The sequence below is a fragment of the Panulirus ornatus genome, chromosome 11 (assembly GCF_036320965.1).
Source record: "Panulirus ornatus isolate Po-2019 chromosome 11, ASM3632096v1, whole genome shotgun sequence".
Lineage (NCBI taxonomy): Eukaryota > Metazoa > Arthropoda > Malacostraca > Decapoda > Palinuridae > Panulirus > Panulirus ornatus.
Genome location: NC_092234.1, coordinates 2,000,622 through 2,016,130, shown reverse-complemented (window position 1 = coordinate 2,016,130; position 15,509 = coordinate 2,000,622). Strand labels below are relative to the sequence as shown.

General features: G+C 37.6%; 1 protein-coding gene across 24 annotated transcripts in view; it reads left to right on the top strand.

Annotated features, from left to right (window-relative positions):
• Positions 1 to 15,509, top strand: part of LOC139751182 (tyrosine-protein kinase Src64B-like) — a 230,376-nt gene that overhangs the window by 186,719 nt on the left and 28,148 nt on the right. For 17 of the 24 annotated variants that reach the window (XM_071666317.1, XM_071666335.1, XM_071666327.1 and 14 more), the window contains 5 exons: positions 3,713 to 3,754; positions 5,934 to 6,060; positions 7,979 to 8,077; positions 13,180 to 13,306; positions 14,867 to 14,993. In XM_071666317.1, the coding sequence (XP_071522418.1) occupies positions 3,713 to 3,754; positions 5,934 to 6,060; positions 7,979 to 8,077; positions 13,180 to 13,306; positions 14,867 to 14,993 (522 nt within the window). The remainder of the gene's footprint in view (positions 1 to 3,712; positions 3,755 to 5,933; positions 6,061 to 7,978; positions 8,078 to 13,179; positions 13,307 to 14,866; positions 14,994 to 15,509) is intronic. The other 7 variants (XM_071666331.1, XM_071666334.1, XM_071666330.1 and 4 more) reach the window with 1 other exon arrangement.

Sequence of the window (15,509 nt, the reverse complement as noted above, 5' to 3'; positions counted from 1 at the left end):
CACATGGAGAGAATGAGTGAGGAAAGATTGACAAAGAGGATATATGATGTGTCAGAGGTGGAGGGAATGAGAAGTGGGCGAACAAATTGGAGGTGGAAGGGTGGAGTGAAAAAGATTTTGAGCGATAGGGGCCTGAACATGCAAGAGGGTGAAAGGTTAGCTAGGAATAGAGTGAATTGGAACAATGTGGTATACCGGGGTCGATATGCTGTCATTAGATTGCACCAGGGCATGTGAAGTGTCTGGGGTAAACCATGGAAAGTTTTGTGGGTCCTGGATGTGGAAAGGGAGCTGTGGTTTCGGTGCATTATACATGACAGGTAGAGACTGAGTGAGAATGAATGTGGCCTTTGTTGTCTTTTTCTAGTGCTACCTTGTGCACGTGCGGGGGGAGGAGATTGTCATTTCATGTGTGGCGGGATGGCAACAGGAATGAATAAAGACCGCAAGTATGAATTATGTACATGTGTATATATGTATATGTCTGTGTATGTATATATATATGTATACGTTGAAATGTATACGTATGTATATGTGCATGTGTGGACTTGTATGTTTATACATGTGTATATGGGTGGGTTGGGCCATTCTTTCGTTGTTTCCTTGCGCTACCTTGCTAATGCGAGAGACAGCGACAAAGTATGATAAATAAATGTGTATATGAGTGGCTGGATTATTCTTTGTCTGTTTTCTTGCACTACTTCGCTGACGTGGGAAGCAGCGATTAAGTATAGTAGTAGTGATAATGATAATAATGATAATGATGATAATAATATGTTCATGTATGGGCGTACATACATGAACATATTATTATTATTATTATCATTATCATGTGAATAAGAGCAAGGTTATTAGGTACAGTAGGGTTGAGGGTCAAGGCAATTGGGAGGTGAGTTTGAATGGAGAAAAACTGGAGGAAGTGAAGTGTTTTAGATATCTGGGAGTGGATCTGGCAGCGGATGGAACCATGGAAGCGGAAGTGGATCATAGGGTGGGGGAGGGGGCGAAAATTCTGGGAGCCTTGAAGAATGTGTGGAAGTCGAGAACATTGTCTCGGAAAGCAAAAATGGGTATGTTTGAAGGAATAGTGGTTCCAACAATGTTGTATGGTTGCGAGGCGTGGGCTATGGATAGAGTTGTGCGCTGGAGGATGGATGTGCTGGAAATGAGATGTTTGAGGACAATGTGTGGTGTGAGGTGGTTTGATCGAGTAAGTAACGTAAGGGTAAGAGAGATGTGTGGAAATAAAAAGAGCGTGGTTGAGAGAGCAGAAGAGGGTGTTTTGAAATGGTTTGGGCACATGGAGAGAATGAGTGAGGAAAGATTGACCAAGAGGATATATGTGTCGGAGGTGGAGGGAACGAGGAGAAGAGGGAGACCAAATTGGAGGTGGAAAGATGGAGTGAAAAGGATTTTGTGTGATCGGGGCCTGAACATGCAGGAGGGTGAAAGGAGGGCAAGGAATAGAGTGAATTGGAGCGATGTGGTATACCGGGGTTGACGTGCTGTCAGTGGATTGAATCAAGGCATGTGAAGCGTCTGGAGTAAACCAAGGAAAGCTGTGTAGGTATGTATATTTGCGTGTGTGGACATATGTATATACATGTGTATGGGGGTGGGTTGGGCCATTTCTTTCGTCTGTTTCCTTGCGCTACCTCGCAAACGCGGGAGACAGCGGCAAAAAAAAAAAAAAAACCATTATCATTATTGTTATTATTACTATTACTATACTTAATCGCTGCTTCCCACGTCAGCGAAGTAGTGCAAGGAAACAGACAAAGAATACATGTGTATGTGGGTGGGTTGGGCCATTCTTTTGTCTGTTTCCTTGCGCTACCTCGCTATGCGGGAGACAGCAATAAAGTAATAATGATGAAAAAAAATGCCCCATTTAATTACCAGAATGATTATGAAAAGTTAATTGAGAAGTTGTTTTAGATTATTATTTATGAGAGATAGTTTTCTATGAAATTTTTTGGAAAAAATAGATAATATTTCTTAATATATGTAAAGATGTATCATTTTATAGTAGTGAGGCATATGATGCATGTGATACAAAGTATATCCAATATTGAAAGTTATATGCAATGTAATACTTCATATGTGAAACTTATATGAAAACCCCAAGAGTAAGATTTAGTCATACGCTCAGCACATGTGAAAATCCTAAGAGTTAAGTTTCTTTGCTCCCAACACTTGTTCTGTTTACTCAGATCTTCAGAGAGGTTTTTCAAACATGATTAATTACTGCACTTTTCATTTTTCATTTCAAGAATAGGGTAAATCTCATAATAGGGTAGATACATAATGTATATGTATCTGTCATCATTTCTTCCATTCCCAGTTTCAGGAGTTGGATCAAGTATATTTAGCCACTGATCATATGTAGTGGTACCTCATGTTGAAAGTGGTTTCAGGCATACACTCAACTCACTTGAATAGACTTGCTACTCTGTTACATGTTCTTTAAGGTAAAAGAGAGGGGATATCTAGAGATTTTCCACATAAACTGACTGTCAGTGATGTTTAAACAAAATAGCTTTAAATGCATTGACTTAATATGAGGTCCATATGTATGTGATGAGTGCTTCTCATTAGTTATGGCAAAATCTTGTTGTTGCTAATCTTGTGCAGGTAAAGATGTTCAGGAGATTTATGAATCTCTGTTGTCCTTCATTTGAATAGTTCTTAATAATTATTCAGAGGCCATCTACTGTCGTTGCTTTTTCTTACAGTTCCTTTTGATTTACAGACTATGCTTATGCTTGTTAGTAAAAATTTTGTAGTTTAGAATAATTTTCTTCTAAAGTTAAGTACATCTTCTCTTTCCCACTTCATTAAATGAGATCCTAAACAGTAGTTCCAGTAACCTGTATAGAGTACTTAAACACTCGAGGGGCTTAATACCTTGCATGTTTTAGTGACTGCATTTGATAGAATCCAGAGAAGGAAATTTTTCTAAGCATTCAGATAATTGTTTTTGTTACTAAAAACATTTTTTCCATGTCTAGAATTTAATATCATCTGGAATGTCGTGTACTTTAATAGTATTTTTTTATACTTCTGAAGACTTGTTTTAGAAGGTATTATGCTTAATATGTCGGTGGTATCATGTCTTTAATCAAGTTCGTATTAACCAAATCATTATTATCAGTATGTTTGAGAGCCACGTTAGCAATAGCCAGACAGATATCTTCTATATAACCTTTTTATTTACTTTGTCCTCTAGTGTTGAATATTTAATTCATGATTATAGTGAATGCGAATGACATATGTTTAAAGAATGAAAGCATGTTTCATCTACATAGTAGTTGCAACTATGATTCTCCAGTTTTTCATATTTTCCTTTCCCATATGGTTGTAGCATCTTTATCCCAATTAAATACTGTAGAGTGATAGTGCCAGATTTTCTAGATTTGGGTAGGGAGTGTGTTGTGGAGTAGCTTTGACAACAGGAATAGTGGTTTACCACTCCTCATACTGTCAAGATTTTGTTTATGTCAGTTTTTCTTCATTGCTGTATCATTTTGTGTATAGCATTTGCTGTAACTTTTAGTGTATAGCAGTCCTTCTCATGAAAGGAATGACTATCATGATTGCAACTAGCATGTGGAAGAATAATTTTCGTTATTCTTCTCTTATGTTTTTTCTTATTTGATTTATACTACATTCTTTTGTATCAATTTTTGTTTGTTCTTCGTGAATGGTACAGTTAGGTGTTCTCATCGCTGGACACCCAGATCCAATACACCAGGTATGTTGTTTGTGTTTGAGCATGTGCTGTGGTTGAAAATAATGCTTTGCAATGCTCTGTTGTGTTTGCTTTTTTTTTTTTTTTCCTTTGCTTTACCTTAAACTTGAATTAACAAAACACATTTTCTTCAGCTGTATTAACGTCATGTCATAATACCACTTAAAATGAAAAGTAGTTTTGTTGCTAGGTATTTGATTCTATTTTATATATTACTCAAATAGATTTGGCACAGCTAGACATATCTGTTCAGCAGTTGTTAAATGAACACTTCTCTGAAAAACTATTATTGTGTTATAGTAATTTTCTTGTTACACTGTTTTTATTTACCATAATAATATCTTTTGATGAATAATATTTGTGTTGGAGATATTAACCTGGTATTTACTATCTGTTTACACTTATGCTTAGAATAGTTACACTGAGGCAAAAATTCTATTTTCTTGATTTACATATTATTGATCTTTGTACTTCATTGCCCTTGTATATTGAATCAGAGTTGAGTATAGAATAAAAGTAGTTTTAGTTTGTGATCTGTCTTTACTCTCTCATGTTTCTGGTCCAGCATTCCAAACACTGCCACCTCCCATACTCTGCCACCTCCCATATTCTAGGGCATAATAATGAAATGAGAAATAAATTTGTGAGGGCACTGGTGCTCTGTGAAATTGTGCTCGTGTTTGTGGAATTCTTAACTCTTTTTAAGCATTTCCCATGCATCCACATGTTGCCACAGTCCATTGTTAGTTTTATTTTAAATTGCTTAGTATATGACAATGCACATGGTAAGACTGGATGGCCTCAACGAGTGTGTGTACTAATGGTTTGAGCATTTCAACTTTTTTTTTTCTGTTTTGTAATTCTCTACTTCTACATTAGTCTACACTATACTGTTAATGTATCCTGAAAACTGATGTGAAAATGATAGTATTGATGCACTGTTTCAGTGAAGCGCCAGTGGTATATGCAAAGACAGATGAAGATATTGTTTTACTGATTATGAAGCTTCCTCAAGATGACAATTGTGAGAATGATAGTGACATAGAAGTTAAACAAGGAAGGATCAACGTGGATGCAGGGATGAAATTGGCAGACTAATTGACTAGGTTCATGGATTGCAGGAATTTCATCATTCAGCAAGGGATGAATGTAATTAGAATTCAGAAGTTAATCAAAGATGACATTTCAATTAACTGATTAAGAAGGCATCAATTCATCAGGTGCAGAAACTCCAACTCATTCACCAAGTCTCTTGTCTCATGCTTTCGTGCCAGAGCTGAGTTTCACTGAATTTCCAAGCACATTTTTCTTGGATCCTTTCATGGCTGATATATAAGACATAAATCCTATCTCCCCTAAAACATCAACCTCCATGCAGCAAGGGAACTATTACAATTACTTGTGCACAGTCTCACCAGTGTCAGGTGCCACCCCTAGCACTTCAGCTTCAGGTTCTTTGTAATCATTTATCAATACCTTGGATACATTAACATTTTGGTGCTGGAAGCAATGAAGAATTTTTGGTTCTCAGTAAATAACTTCAGTTGTCATGTTGTTGAAATTTATATCTGGAAAAGTCCATAATTCATCAAGTGCTTGGCCCTTAGATTGCTGGAACTGAGACATCAGAGTGTAAAGCAGATAATTTCTGATGCTGAATGTATTGATACAGTGTTACTTATAAGCTGTTTATCTCTAAAGAATATTTGAGATTTAGCTGCTTCATAAGAGTTTTTGTAAACCCAGAAAATAGTAATTTTATCTTCACCACTGCTCATATTTATGGAGAGAGATTCAAATGTATACAACCTCTCAGATCATTCACAAGTATCATCTAATGTCTAGAACAGTGTTAATGAAAAGATTTTTTGAGATTTTATATAATCTGTTGTTTTGATTTTTGTGGATTCTGTTGTTTTAGTATTAGGAGCTTCTGGTTTGATATTGATAAATTTTGATTTGATGAGCCCTCATTTTAATTTCTTTATTATGATATTGGCATATTTATGTTATGATATCAAAAAGCAAATATTTTACTTCTTATTCACGTCTAGTTTAATTTATATGTAAGTTGTATGTTTTTTCCTTTTACTTTACTTGAATTTGAGCTGCAGAGAAAGTGATTCATAGTACAATACATTTTATATGCTTTAGTTAACTTATAATCTCTACATTCCCTCAGAACCAGTCACGCCTTCTACACCTTCACGTGGTGGTCGCATTGTGGTGGCCATGTATGCATTCCAAGGTCGCAGTACTGGTGAACTTAGTTTTGATAAAGGGGATAGAATGGAGATTCTCAATGATGCGTAAGTTATGCTAGATGTATTGTTCTTTCTTATTTTAAAGTAGTGATTTAAAACATCCTTTTTGATTGCAGCTAGATAAGTGCCTGATGTCCCACCTTCATGCAGAGCCCTGTGAGTGTTAGATTAGAGCACTTGCTTGCAGAGGGGGTTAAAACTCTGCTTTACCCATGATAGGGTGTGTCTACTTGGATATCACTCTTTTTGACCACTGTCTCTCTGAGGCTGACTAATGCTTATTTTTAAAGACCAAGCAGCCACACAACAACCCATTCAGGTCTGCAACACTATGGCATTATAGTGAAGTGGAACCTCATGGCCTCCAACCTTAATGACTTACATTTTGGCATTGTTGATCTGTTGATCATTTCATTCATCTTCTAGCTGTGTATTCATCTCATAATCTTTGCTTTTGGCCTTCAGAGATGGTGGATATATAATTTTTTCTTGTATTTGTGTTTTGCAATAAAATTTAAGTACATTATTCTTTCCTCAGAGCTCTGTAGTTCATGGATGTGCTGCTGCACAGTTAAGTTGGCCAGATGATTATGAGCTTATCAAAATGGTGGAGCATTCTTTACTGTTAATCTAAGATTTATTTTTCTTTTTCATATATAAGCTTATTCATTCAAGTATATTTTTTGGTCTTTACCCCATGGCATGGGAGAAGGAGCACATTCCATGTATCTCCAGGTTGTTTTATAGTGGAGAGGGGGGCTTGTAATCCTCTCCACCACTATTATAATTTTCTAAAAGTAGGGACAGAAGGAGCAAGGCAAGGATTTTTCCTCAGGGCTTAGTTCCTGTTGGTACTTCTCTAAGTTGAGAAAAGGTGGACTTGAAAATAGATATTTTCAGTTCTAGTTGGAAAGGTTCTCAGGATTTCAGTTGGCTTCAACGAAGAAGAGGAATAACTATGTCACTCCTCTCATCCAAATGGTGTGATGTCTTGTTGGAAGGCTTATGGAAATCATCTTGAGAGACAAAACTGTAACCATTTAGAACACCACTTAATTGTCAGCATTTCTTTTTTTTTTTTTTTTTTCTTTAGGATATCACTTTTTTGAAAAATCTGCCTTTTTATGTTATCATCATATATGTTAAAAGCAGAACAATTGATGTCATATATTTAGATTTTCAAAAAGCTTTCAATAAAGTTCAAATCAAAGGTTACTGCCAAGAATAACCTGGTTGTCTGGCCATAAACACAGAGTCATGATTAAAGGTCAAGTCTTAGAATGGTTAGATATAACAAGTGATGTGCTACAGGGATCAGTCTTCTCATGTATATTAATGATACTGTTAATGGACTGGATTGTAAAATTCTAAAATGCCAGTGATGTTGAGTCGGAAAATAGATTTACAGCTGAACTGTAATGTCTGCAGCTTCATACTGACTGACAAATTAATGGACTGAGCTCATCAGTGGCAAATGAATTTCAGTATAGATAAGTGGTTAGCTTTATATATCTATTAAAAATGAAGAGATAGGCCACTGAATGAATTCTTTTGATATGCAAAAGGTAAATCAGGAAAAATCTTGGGCATGATCATTTTTGGTAACATAAAGACAAGTAAGCTGTGTGTAGAAGCAGTTAAAAGAGTAAACAGTATCCAGTGACTCATAGGAAGGCTTTCAAATTTGGCTAGGGAAATCATCCTTAGTCTTTGTAACTTATTGGCACCTTCTCATCTTGAATACTATGTTCAGTTTTGATCACCCTGTTTGAAAAAAGGACAGAGGCAGAATGAAAAGATTGTAGTGTTGACCTAACTTATACATTGGATTTTCAGCTTCTATAGTTGCATGTTACAAGAGAAATGAATTACTTAATAAAATGCTTACGATCAATACAATGATGGGTTAAGAAATTTAATAATAGTAGTGGTACATTGCTCTGACCCATGTATGTCTTTACAGTGATGCAGACTGGTGGCTGGCACGGCATTTAACAAGAGGCATTGATGGTTATATACCTAAAAACTATGTAGCATCTGCATCCTCCCTTGAATGCCAAGAGTAAGTATTAAGATTTTGTATTGTTTTATTAGTCAGGTACATATTTTGTCAATAATTATACAAATGTTTAGAGCTCGTGGTGTCCTTCTGATGCCAAAAATTGTCATAGATACATACTTTTACATGATAAGGGCATATGAAAGCCAGAATATTCAGTCAAAAATGTAGTTTGCCATAGAAATCTGGGATATCTAGCAGTCAGAGGGTGGAAATTGGAGGGAATTAACCAGTAAGAGTGATACACATAACATGGCAACTATACTCACAGTGTCCACAAAAAACTGTCTCCCAAACACACACACACACACACACACACACACAGAATCACTGTCCATCGTCTTTGTTGGTAGATGTTGGACAGTACTTCTGTTGTGATGTTAAAGTTTATGTAACTTATTGGCACTTGAAGAGGTGGAATGTCTCCATGAAACATGTGCCACGTGTATAGAAAAATTACATGTTAGACAAAATTATATGAACTCCTGCTGAAGTGCGATTTCACTTTCATAACTTTCATCATGGACTAGTGTGATCATCATTGGTTCTCAGTGAATGTAGGTTTGCGGCAGGGGTGTGTGATGTCTCCATGGTTGTTTAATTTGTTTATGGATGGGGTTGTTAGGGAGGTAAATGCAAGAGTTTCGGAAAGAGGGGCAAGTATGCAGTACGTTCTGGATGAGAGAGCTTGGGAAGTGAGTCAGTTGTTGTTCGCTGATGATACAGCGCTGGTGGCTAATTCATGTGAGAAACTGCAGAAGCTGGTGACTGAGTTTGGTAAAGTGTGTGAAAGAAGAAAGTTAAGAGTAAATGTGAATAAGAGCAAGGTTATTAGGTACAGTAGGGTTGAGGGTCAAGTCAATTGGGAGGTAAGTTTGAATGGAGAAAAACTGGAGGAAGTAAAGTGTTTTAGATATCTGGGAGTGGATCTGGCAGCAGATGGAACCATGGAAGCAGAAGTGAGTCACAGGGTGGGGGAGGGGGCGAAAATCCTGGGAGCCTTGAAGAATGTTTGGAAGTCGAGAACATTATCTCGGAAAGCAAAAATGGGTATGTTTGAAGGAATAGTGGTTCCAACAATGTTGTATGGTTGCGAGGCATGGGCTATGGATAGAGTTGTGCGCAGGAGGGTGAATGTGCTGGAAATGAGATGTTTGAGGACAATATGTGGTGTGAGGTGGTTTGATCGAGTAAGTAATGTAAGGGTAAGAGAGATGTGTGGAAATAAAAAGAGCGTGGTTGGGAGAGCAGAAGAGGGTGTTTTGAAATGGTTTGGGCACATTGAGAGAATGAGTGAGGAAAGATTGACCAAGAGGATATATGTGTCGGAGGTGGAGGGAACGAGGAGAAGTGGGAGACCAAATTGGAGGTGGAAAGATGGAGTGAAAAAGATTTTGTGTGATCGGGGCCTGAACATGCAGGAGGGTGAAAGGAGGGCAAGGAATAGAGTGAATTGGATCAATGTGGTATACCGGGGTCGACATGCTGTCAATGGATTGAATCAGGGCATGTGAAGCGTCTGGGGTAAACCATGGAAAGTTGTGTGGGGCCTGGATGTGGAAAGGGAGCTGTGGTTTCGGTGCATTATTACATGACAGCTAGAGACTGAGTGTGAATGACTGGGACCTTTGTTGTCTTTTCCTAGCGCTACCTCGCACACATGAGGGGGGAGGGGGATGTTATTCCATGTGTGGCGGGGTGGCAATGGGAATGAATAAAAGGCAGACAGTGTGAATTATGTACATGTGTATATATGTATATGTCTGTGTGTGTATATATATGTGTACATTGAGATGTATAGGTATGTATATTTGCATGTGTGGACGTGTATGTATATACATGTGTATGGGGGTGGGTTGGGCCATTTCTTTTGTCTGTTTCCTAGCGCTACCTCGCAAATGCGGGAGACAGCAACAAAGCAAAATAAATAAATAAATAAAAGATAAAGGGCGCAAGTGGGGAGGTGATAACAAGTAGTGGTGATGTGAGAAGGAGATGGAGTGAGTATTTTGAAGGTTTGTTGAATGTGTTTGATGATAGAGTGGCAGATATAGGGTGTTTTGGTCGAGGTGGTGTGCAAAGTGAGAGGGTTAGGGAAAATGATTTGGTAAACAGAGAAGAGGTAGTGAAAGCTTTGCGGAAGATGAAAGCTGGCAAGGCAGCAGGTTTGGATGGTATTGCAGTGGAATTTATTAAAAAAGGGGGTGACTGTATTGTTGACTGGTTGGTAAGGTTATTTAATGTATGTATGACTCATGGTGAGGTGCCTGAGGATTGGCGGAATGCGTGCATAGTGCCATTGTACAAAGGCAAAGGGGATAAGAGTGAGTGCTCAAATTACAGAGGTATAAGTTTGTTGAGTATTCCTGGTAAATTATATGGGAGGGTATTGATTGAGAGGGTGAAGGCATGTACAGAGCATCAGATTGGGGAAGAGCAGTGTGGTTTCAGAAGTGGTAGAGGATGTGTGGATCAGGTGTTTGCTTTGAAGAATGTATGTGAGAAATACTTAGAAAAGCAAATGGATTTGTATGTAGCATTTATGGATCTGGAGAAGGCATATGATAGAGTTGATAGAGATGCTCTGTGGAAGGTATTAAGAATATATGGTGTGGGAGGAAAGTTGTTAGAAGCAGTGAAAAGTTTTTATCGAGGATGTAAGGCATGTGTACGTGTAGGAAGAGAGGAAAGTGATTGGTTCTCAGTGAATGTAGGTTTGCGGCAGGGGTGTGTGATGTCTCCATGGTTGTTTAATTTGTTTATGGATGGGGTTGTTAGGGAGGTAAATGCAAGAGTTTTGGAAAGAGGGGCAAGTATGAAGTCTGTTGGGGATGAGAGAGCTTGGGAAGTGAGTCAGTTGTTGTTCGCTGATGATACAGCGCTGGTGGCTGATTCATGTGAGAAACTGCAGAAGCTGGTGACTGAGTTTGGAAAAGTGTGTGGAAGAAGAAAGTTAAGAGTAAATGTGAATAAGAGCAAGGTTATTAGGTACAGTAGGGTTGAGGGTCAAGTCAATTGGGAGGTGAGTTTGAATGGAGAAAAACTGGAGGAAGTGAAGTGTTTTAGATATCTGGGAGTGGATCTGGCAGCGGATGGAACCATGGAAGCGGAAGTGGATCATAGGGTGGGGGAGGGGGCGAAAATCCTGGGGGCCTTGAAGAATGTGTGGAAGTCGAGAACATTATCTCGGAAAGCAAAAATGGGTATGTTTGAAGGAATAGTGGTTCCAACAATGTTGTATGGTTGCGAGGCGTGGGCTATGGATAGAGTTGTGCGCAGGAGGATGGATGTGCTGGAAATGAGATGTTTGAGGACAATGTGTGGTGTGAGGTGGTTTGATCGAGTGAGTAACGTAAGGGTAAGAGAGATGTGTGGAAATAAAAAGAGCGTGGTTGAGAGAGCAGAAGAGGGTGTTTTGAAGTGGTTTGGGCACATGGAGAGGATGAGTAAGGAAAGATTGACCAAGAGGATATATGTGTCGGAGGTGGAGGGAACAAGGAGAAGAGGGAGACCAAATTGGAGGTGGAAAGATGGAGTGAAAAAGATTTTGTGTGATCGGGGCCTGAGCATGCAGGAGGGTGAAAGGAGGGCAAGGAATAGAGTGAATTGGAGCGATGTGGTATACCGGGGTTGACGTGCTGTCAGTGGATTGAATCAAGGCATGTGAAGCGTCTGGGGTAAACCATGGAAAGCTGTGTAGGTATGTATATTTGCGTGTGTGGACGTATGTATATACATGTGTATGGGGGGTGGGTTGGGCCATTTCTTTCGTCTGTTTCCTTGCGCTACCTCGCAAACGTGGGAGACAGCGACAAAGTATAATAAAAAAAAAAATAATATATATATATATATATATATATATATATATATATATATATATATATATATATATATTTGTTTATTTATTTATTTATTATACTTTGTTGCTGTCTCTTGCGTTAATGAGGTAGCACAAGGAAACAGACGAAAGAATGGCCCAACCCACCCACATACACATGTATATACATACACGTCCACACACGCACATATACATACCTATACATCTCAACGTATACATATATATACGTACACAGACTTGCAAATCATGATTTTATTATATATATGACTTTCTGCTAATACGGACACATATATAATACAGTATATGATATTAGTGAATTGTATTGAGATATAGGTTAAGTAATAAAACCTCATGCTTTGGAATACATTTGGCTTCTTTTTTAGTCATTTTGTTCAGTTTTACTGTCATATATTAAAAATAGTTTCTAACCCATTCTACTATTTTTCTAGTTGGAATTAAATTTCTCTTGCTAGTTATTGATTAAGGGAAATTGTAATGGCTAGATAAGAAAACTTTACAGTCTTTTAACCCTAAAAATCCACAGTTGATTTTAAAGGACTATGTCGTATGCACAAGAATGAAAAAAGTAATCTAATTATGCAGTTTTTATTTATAATTACTCCAGGACCAATTTCTGTAAAAGAATCCCTGTGTTACTCATGACCTTTCTAAAGGCTCCTGTAGCCCAAGGCTGCACTACTTATAGTAGCAGAGAAGTGTAGACCCCATTTGAGTGATTAGGTTTTTGATGAGACTGTACTCCCAAAAGTACAGCCGCTCCAAAGGTGACTTTTCATTTGCATTGCACTCTCAAGCAGACTTAGGCCAGTAACAATTAAGTATACAATGAAAGGGTTAAAGAGGACTTAGATGTGTGTTATGGTTTGTATATTGCCTAAATTCAGAAAGAAGTTTCTCATACTTTCAAGACTGATTTTCTTTTGATGTATATTTGCATAAATTTTAGACATGTATAGTTTGACATTTCAAGATGTACCAGCAGAGGATTTGTCCTTTGAGTGGCAACAGATCATAGGTAGGGCATAGCCTTTATCTAGCTTATTTGTTGTTGTATTATAGAAGTTCTCAACCTCTAAGAATAGTCATTGAATTTTTATTATAATGGTTTTGCAGATACATATATTTTGTAAATATATACCTTTATTGTGAATTGATGACAATGTAAAGACATCTTGATGAGGTAGAGATGTACTGCTTTTTTAAAGTTGACATTGTTTCATATAAAACAGAGCTTTGTGTATTTTAGCTGGTACTTTGGCAAGATAGCAAGGAAGGAGGCCGAAAAATTGTTAATGACACGAGGAAACTTAAGGGGAACCTTTCTCATTCGTATGTCCGAACAAGCTAGTCATGGGTATTCACTCAGTATAAGGGTGAGTATCACAAACTGATATTTATTAAATTCATATTTAGTACATTTACTTTGTATATGATATATCTTTACAAAATTTACAATGTTATAATACTTTTGATGTAGTTCAGCTTTCTTACATCTATGAGAATAAAACAAGGGTTTAGAGCCCCAAATTGTAAGAGATAGGAAGTTTTGGAGATGAATTCCTGTACTGATTGGGATATAAGGTAAGAGGAGTGAATAAGTGAAATAAAGTTTACAGAATAAGGAGAAAGGGGTTAAAATATTGGTTGATGAAATGCTTAGATTGCTTGGGCATCAGGAATGAATGGACTTGCGAAGGATGACCAAGAGAATCTTTATGAGTAAAATTAATAGAAGATGATAGAGGCAGAAAGAAAGAGATGAAAGCAAGATTGTGTGATTTAGAGGGGTGTAAGCATTAATTTGTGTTTGATATTGTGAAAGGATATGGATGGGTGGAGGAATCTCTTCATGCTTAATACTGCTGGATAGTACATGTCTCTCAACAAGTTCTCCTTCCAGAGGAGTTAATGATTTCACTGCTTTTGCTTGGAGTGTCATCTTGATGGTGCCGAAGCTCTGTAAGAGGGGTCTTGTAGGAAGCCCACCATAGGTTTGATAAAGATAATCAGTGGAAGGTGTTACAAGTTTATGGTGTGGGAGAAAAGTTAAGTGAGGTCTTTATGAGTTTTTATCATATCAAGAAAGTAAAGTGCATGTGCAAGTAGGAAGAGAGGAGGGTGAATGGTTTCAAGTGAAGATGGGTATGTAGCAGGGGTGTCGTCATTGCTGTTTAATCTGTTTATTAACGGGATGGTCAGGGAGTTGAATGCAAATGTCTTAGAGGGAAGGGCAGGTGTACCCACTTAGCCACCATTACCTATGATGAGATTTTGTCATGATGGTGCTCACAGCACAACTTGTTTGCTTGTCACCTCTCCACTCAACATATATCCTACATCTGTTTCAGCAACCAAACTACTGGCAGTCATCTATTAATGGCTCATTTGGTCTTGTCTTCAACTTGTTCAGTATTTCCCATATTAGCAAGGTAATGCTAGGAACATACAAAGAAATGCCATATTCACTTACATCCATTCTCTGATAAGTGATTAGGTGATGTACAAGAAAGTAGTAGGTCAAGATGGGTTGGAAAAGAGTGCAAATGAGGGGTGAAAGAGTATTAGCAAATCTTAGGGAGGATAATAAAATGTTTTAGAAGGTGGTGAATAGTTTAAGAACAAGAGAATAAATGGGTGCATCAGTTGTGTTTGTTTATTTCTTCATACCACAAAGCTTAGGAACTCTTTATCTTTACATGTCTGTCATAACAACTAAGACATGTCTCTTTTTAAAAAGCAAGTTTTCCATCTCTTCAAAAAATCAAAAAAATAATTTACCTCCATTTTTTCAGCATATTCTTATTTTTTATTCAAGGCCTAATCTTGATGAGGACTTCTTTTTATGACTTTGACTTTTGATATCAAAAAAGGAAGATTCACACAGGTCTTTTCATGTTATTATGAAAAAATATCATAGATTTTTCTTTTAACAGGACTGGGACCAACAGAAGGGTGAACATGTCAAGCATTATCGCATCAAAGTAACAGACACAGGGGGTTATTATATTACTTCTTCGCAAGCCTTCCGGACGCTCAACGACTTGGTTGATGCTTACAAAAGTGAGTATGAACAGCCTTTGACTTCATTAACTTTAATATTTTAGGCAGTGCAGGTAACTGAGTAGCCTAGGTGGCCCACAGACACATTGTTGTGTGAAAAAGCTCTGGTCTCTTTGTTACTGATGTTCTCTTTAAAGTTTAACTTTGTTTGGGAGAGGACATTAAAGTTTTTGGTACATCGAGGACCATGTGCAAGAAGAAGTCATTGTCTGTAAGGACAAAGATTGATGCAATATGTTTGAATATTTAGTATCTCTGACATTGTCATATGGATGTGAGTCTTGAGCCCAGAATGCAAATATGGAAGAGGATGGACATGTTAGGTATGGGGATTTGAGTGATGGGTTGATTGTGTAAGGAACAACAAAGTAAGAGAAAGGTGAGGTGGTAAACCCAGTCTAATTGAAGGAGCTGATCATAGTGTGCTGAAATGGCACTGACATGGAGAGGGTAAGCAAAGATATATTAAAATGATCAATGTGTCAGAAGTGGAAGGAGTTGTGTTGGAAAACAAAA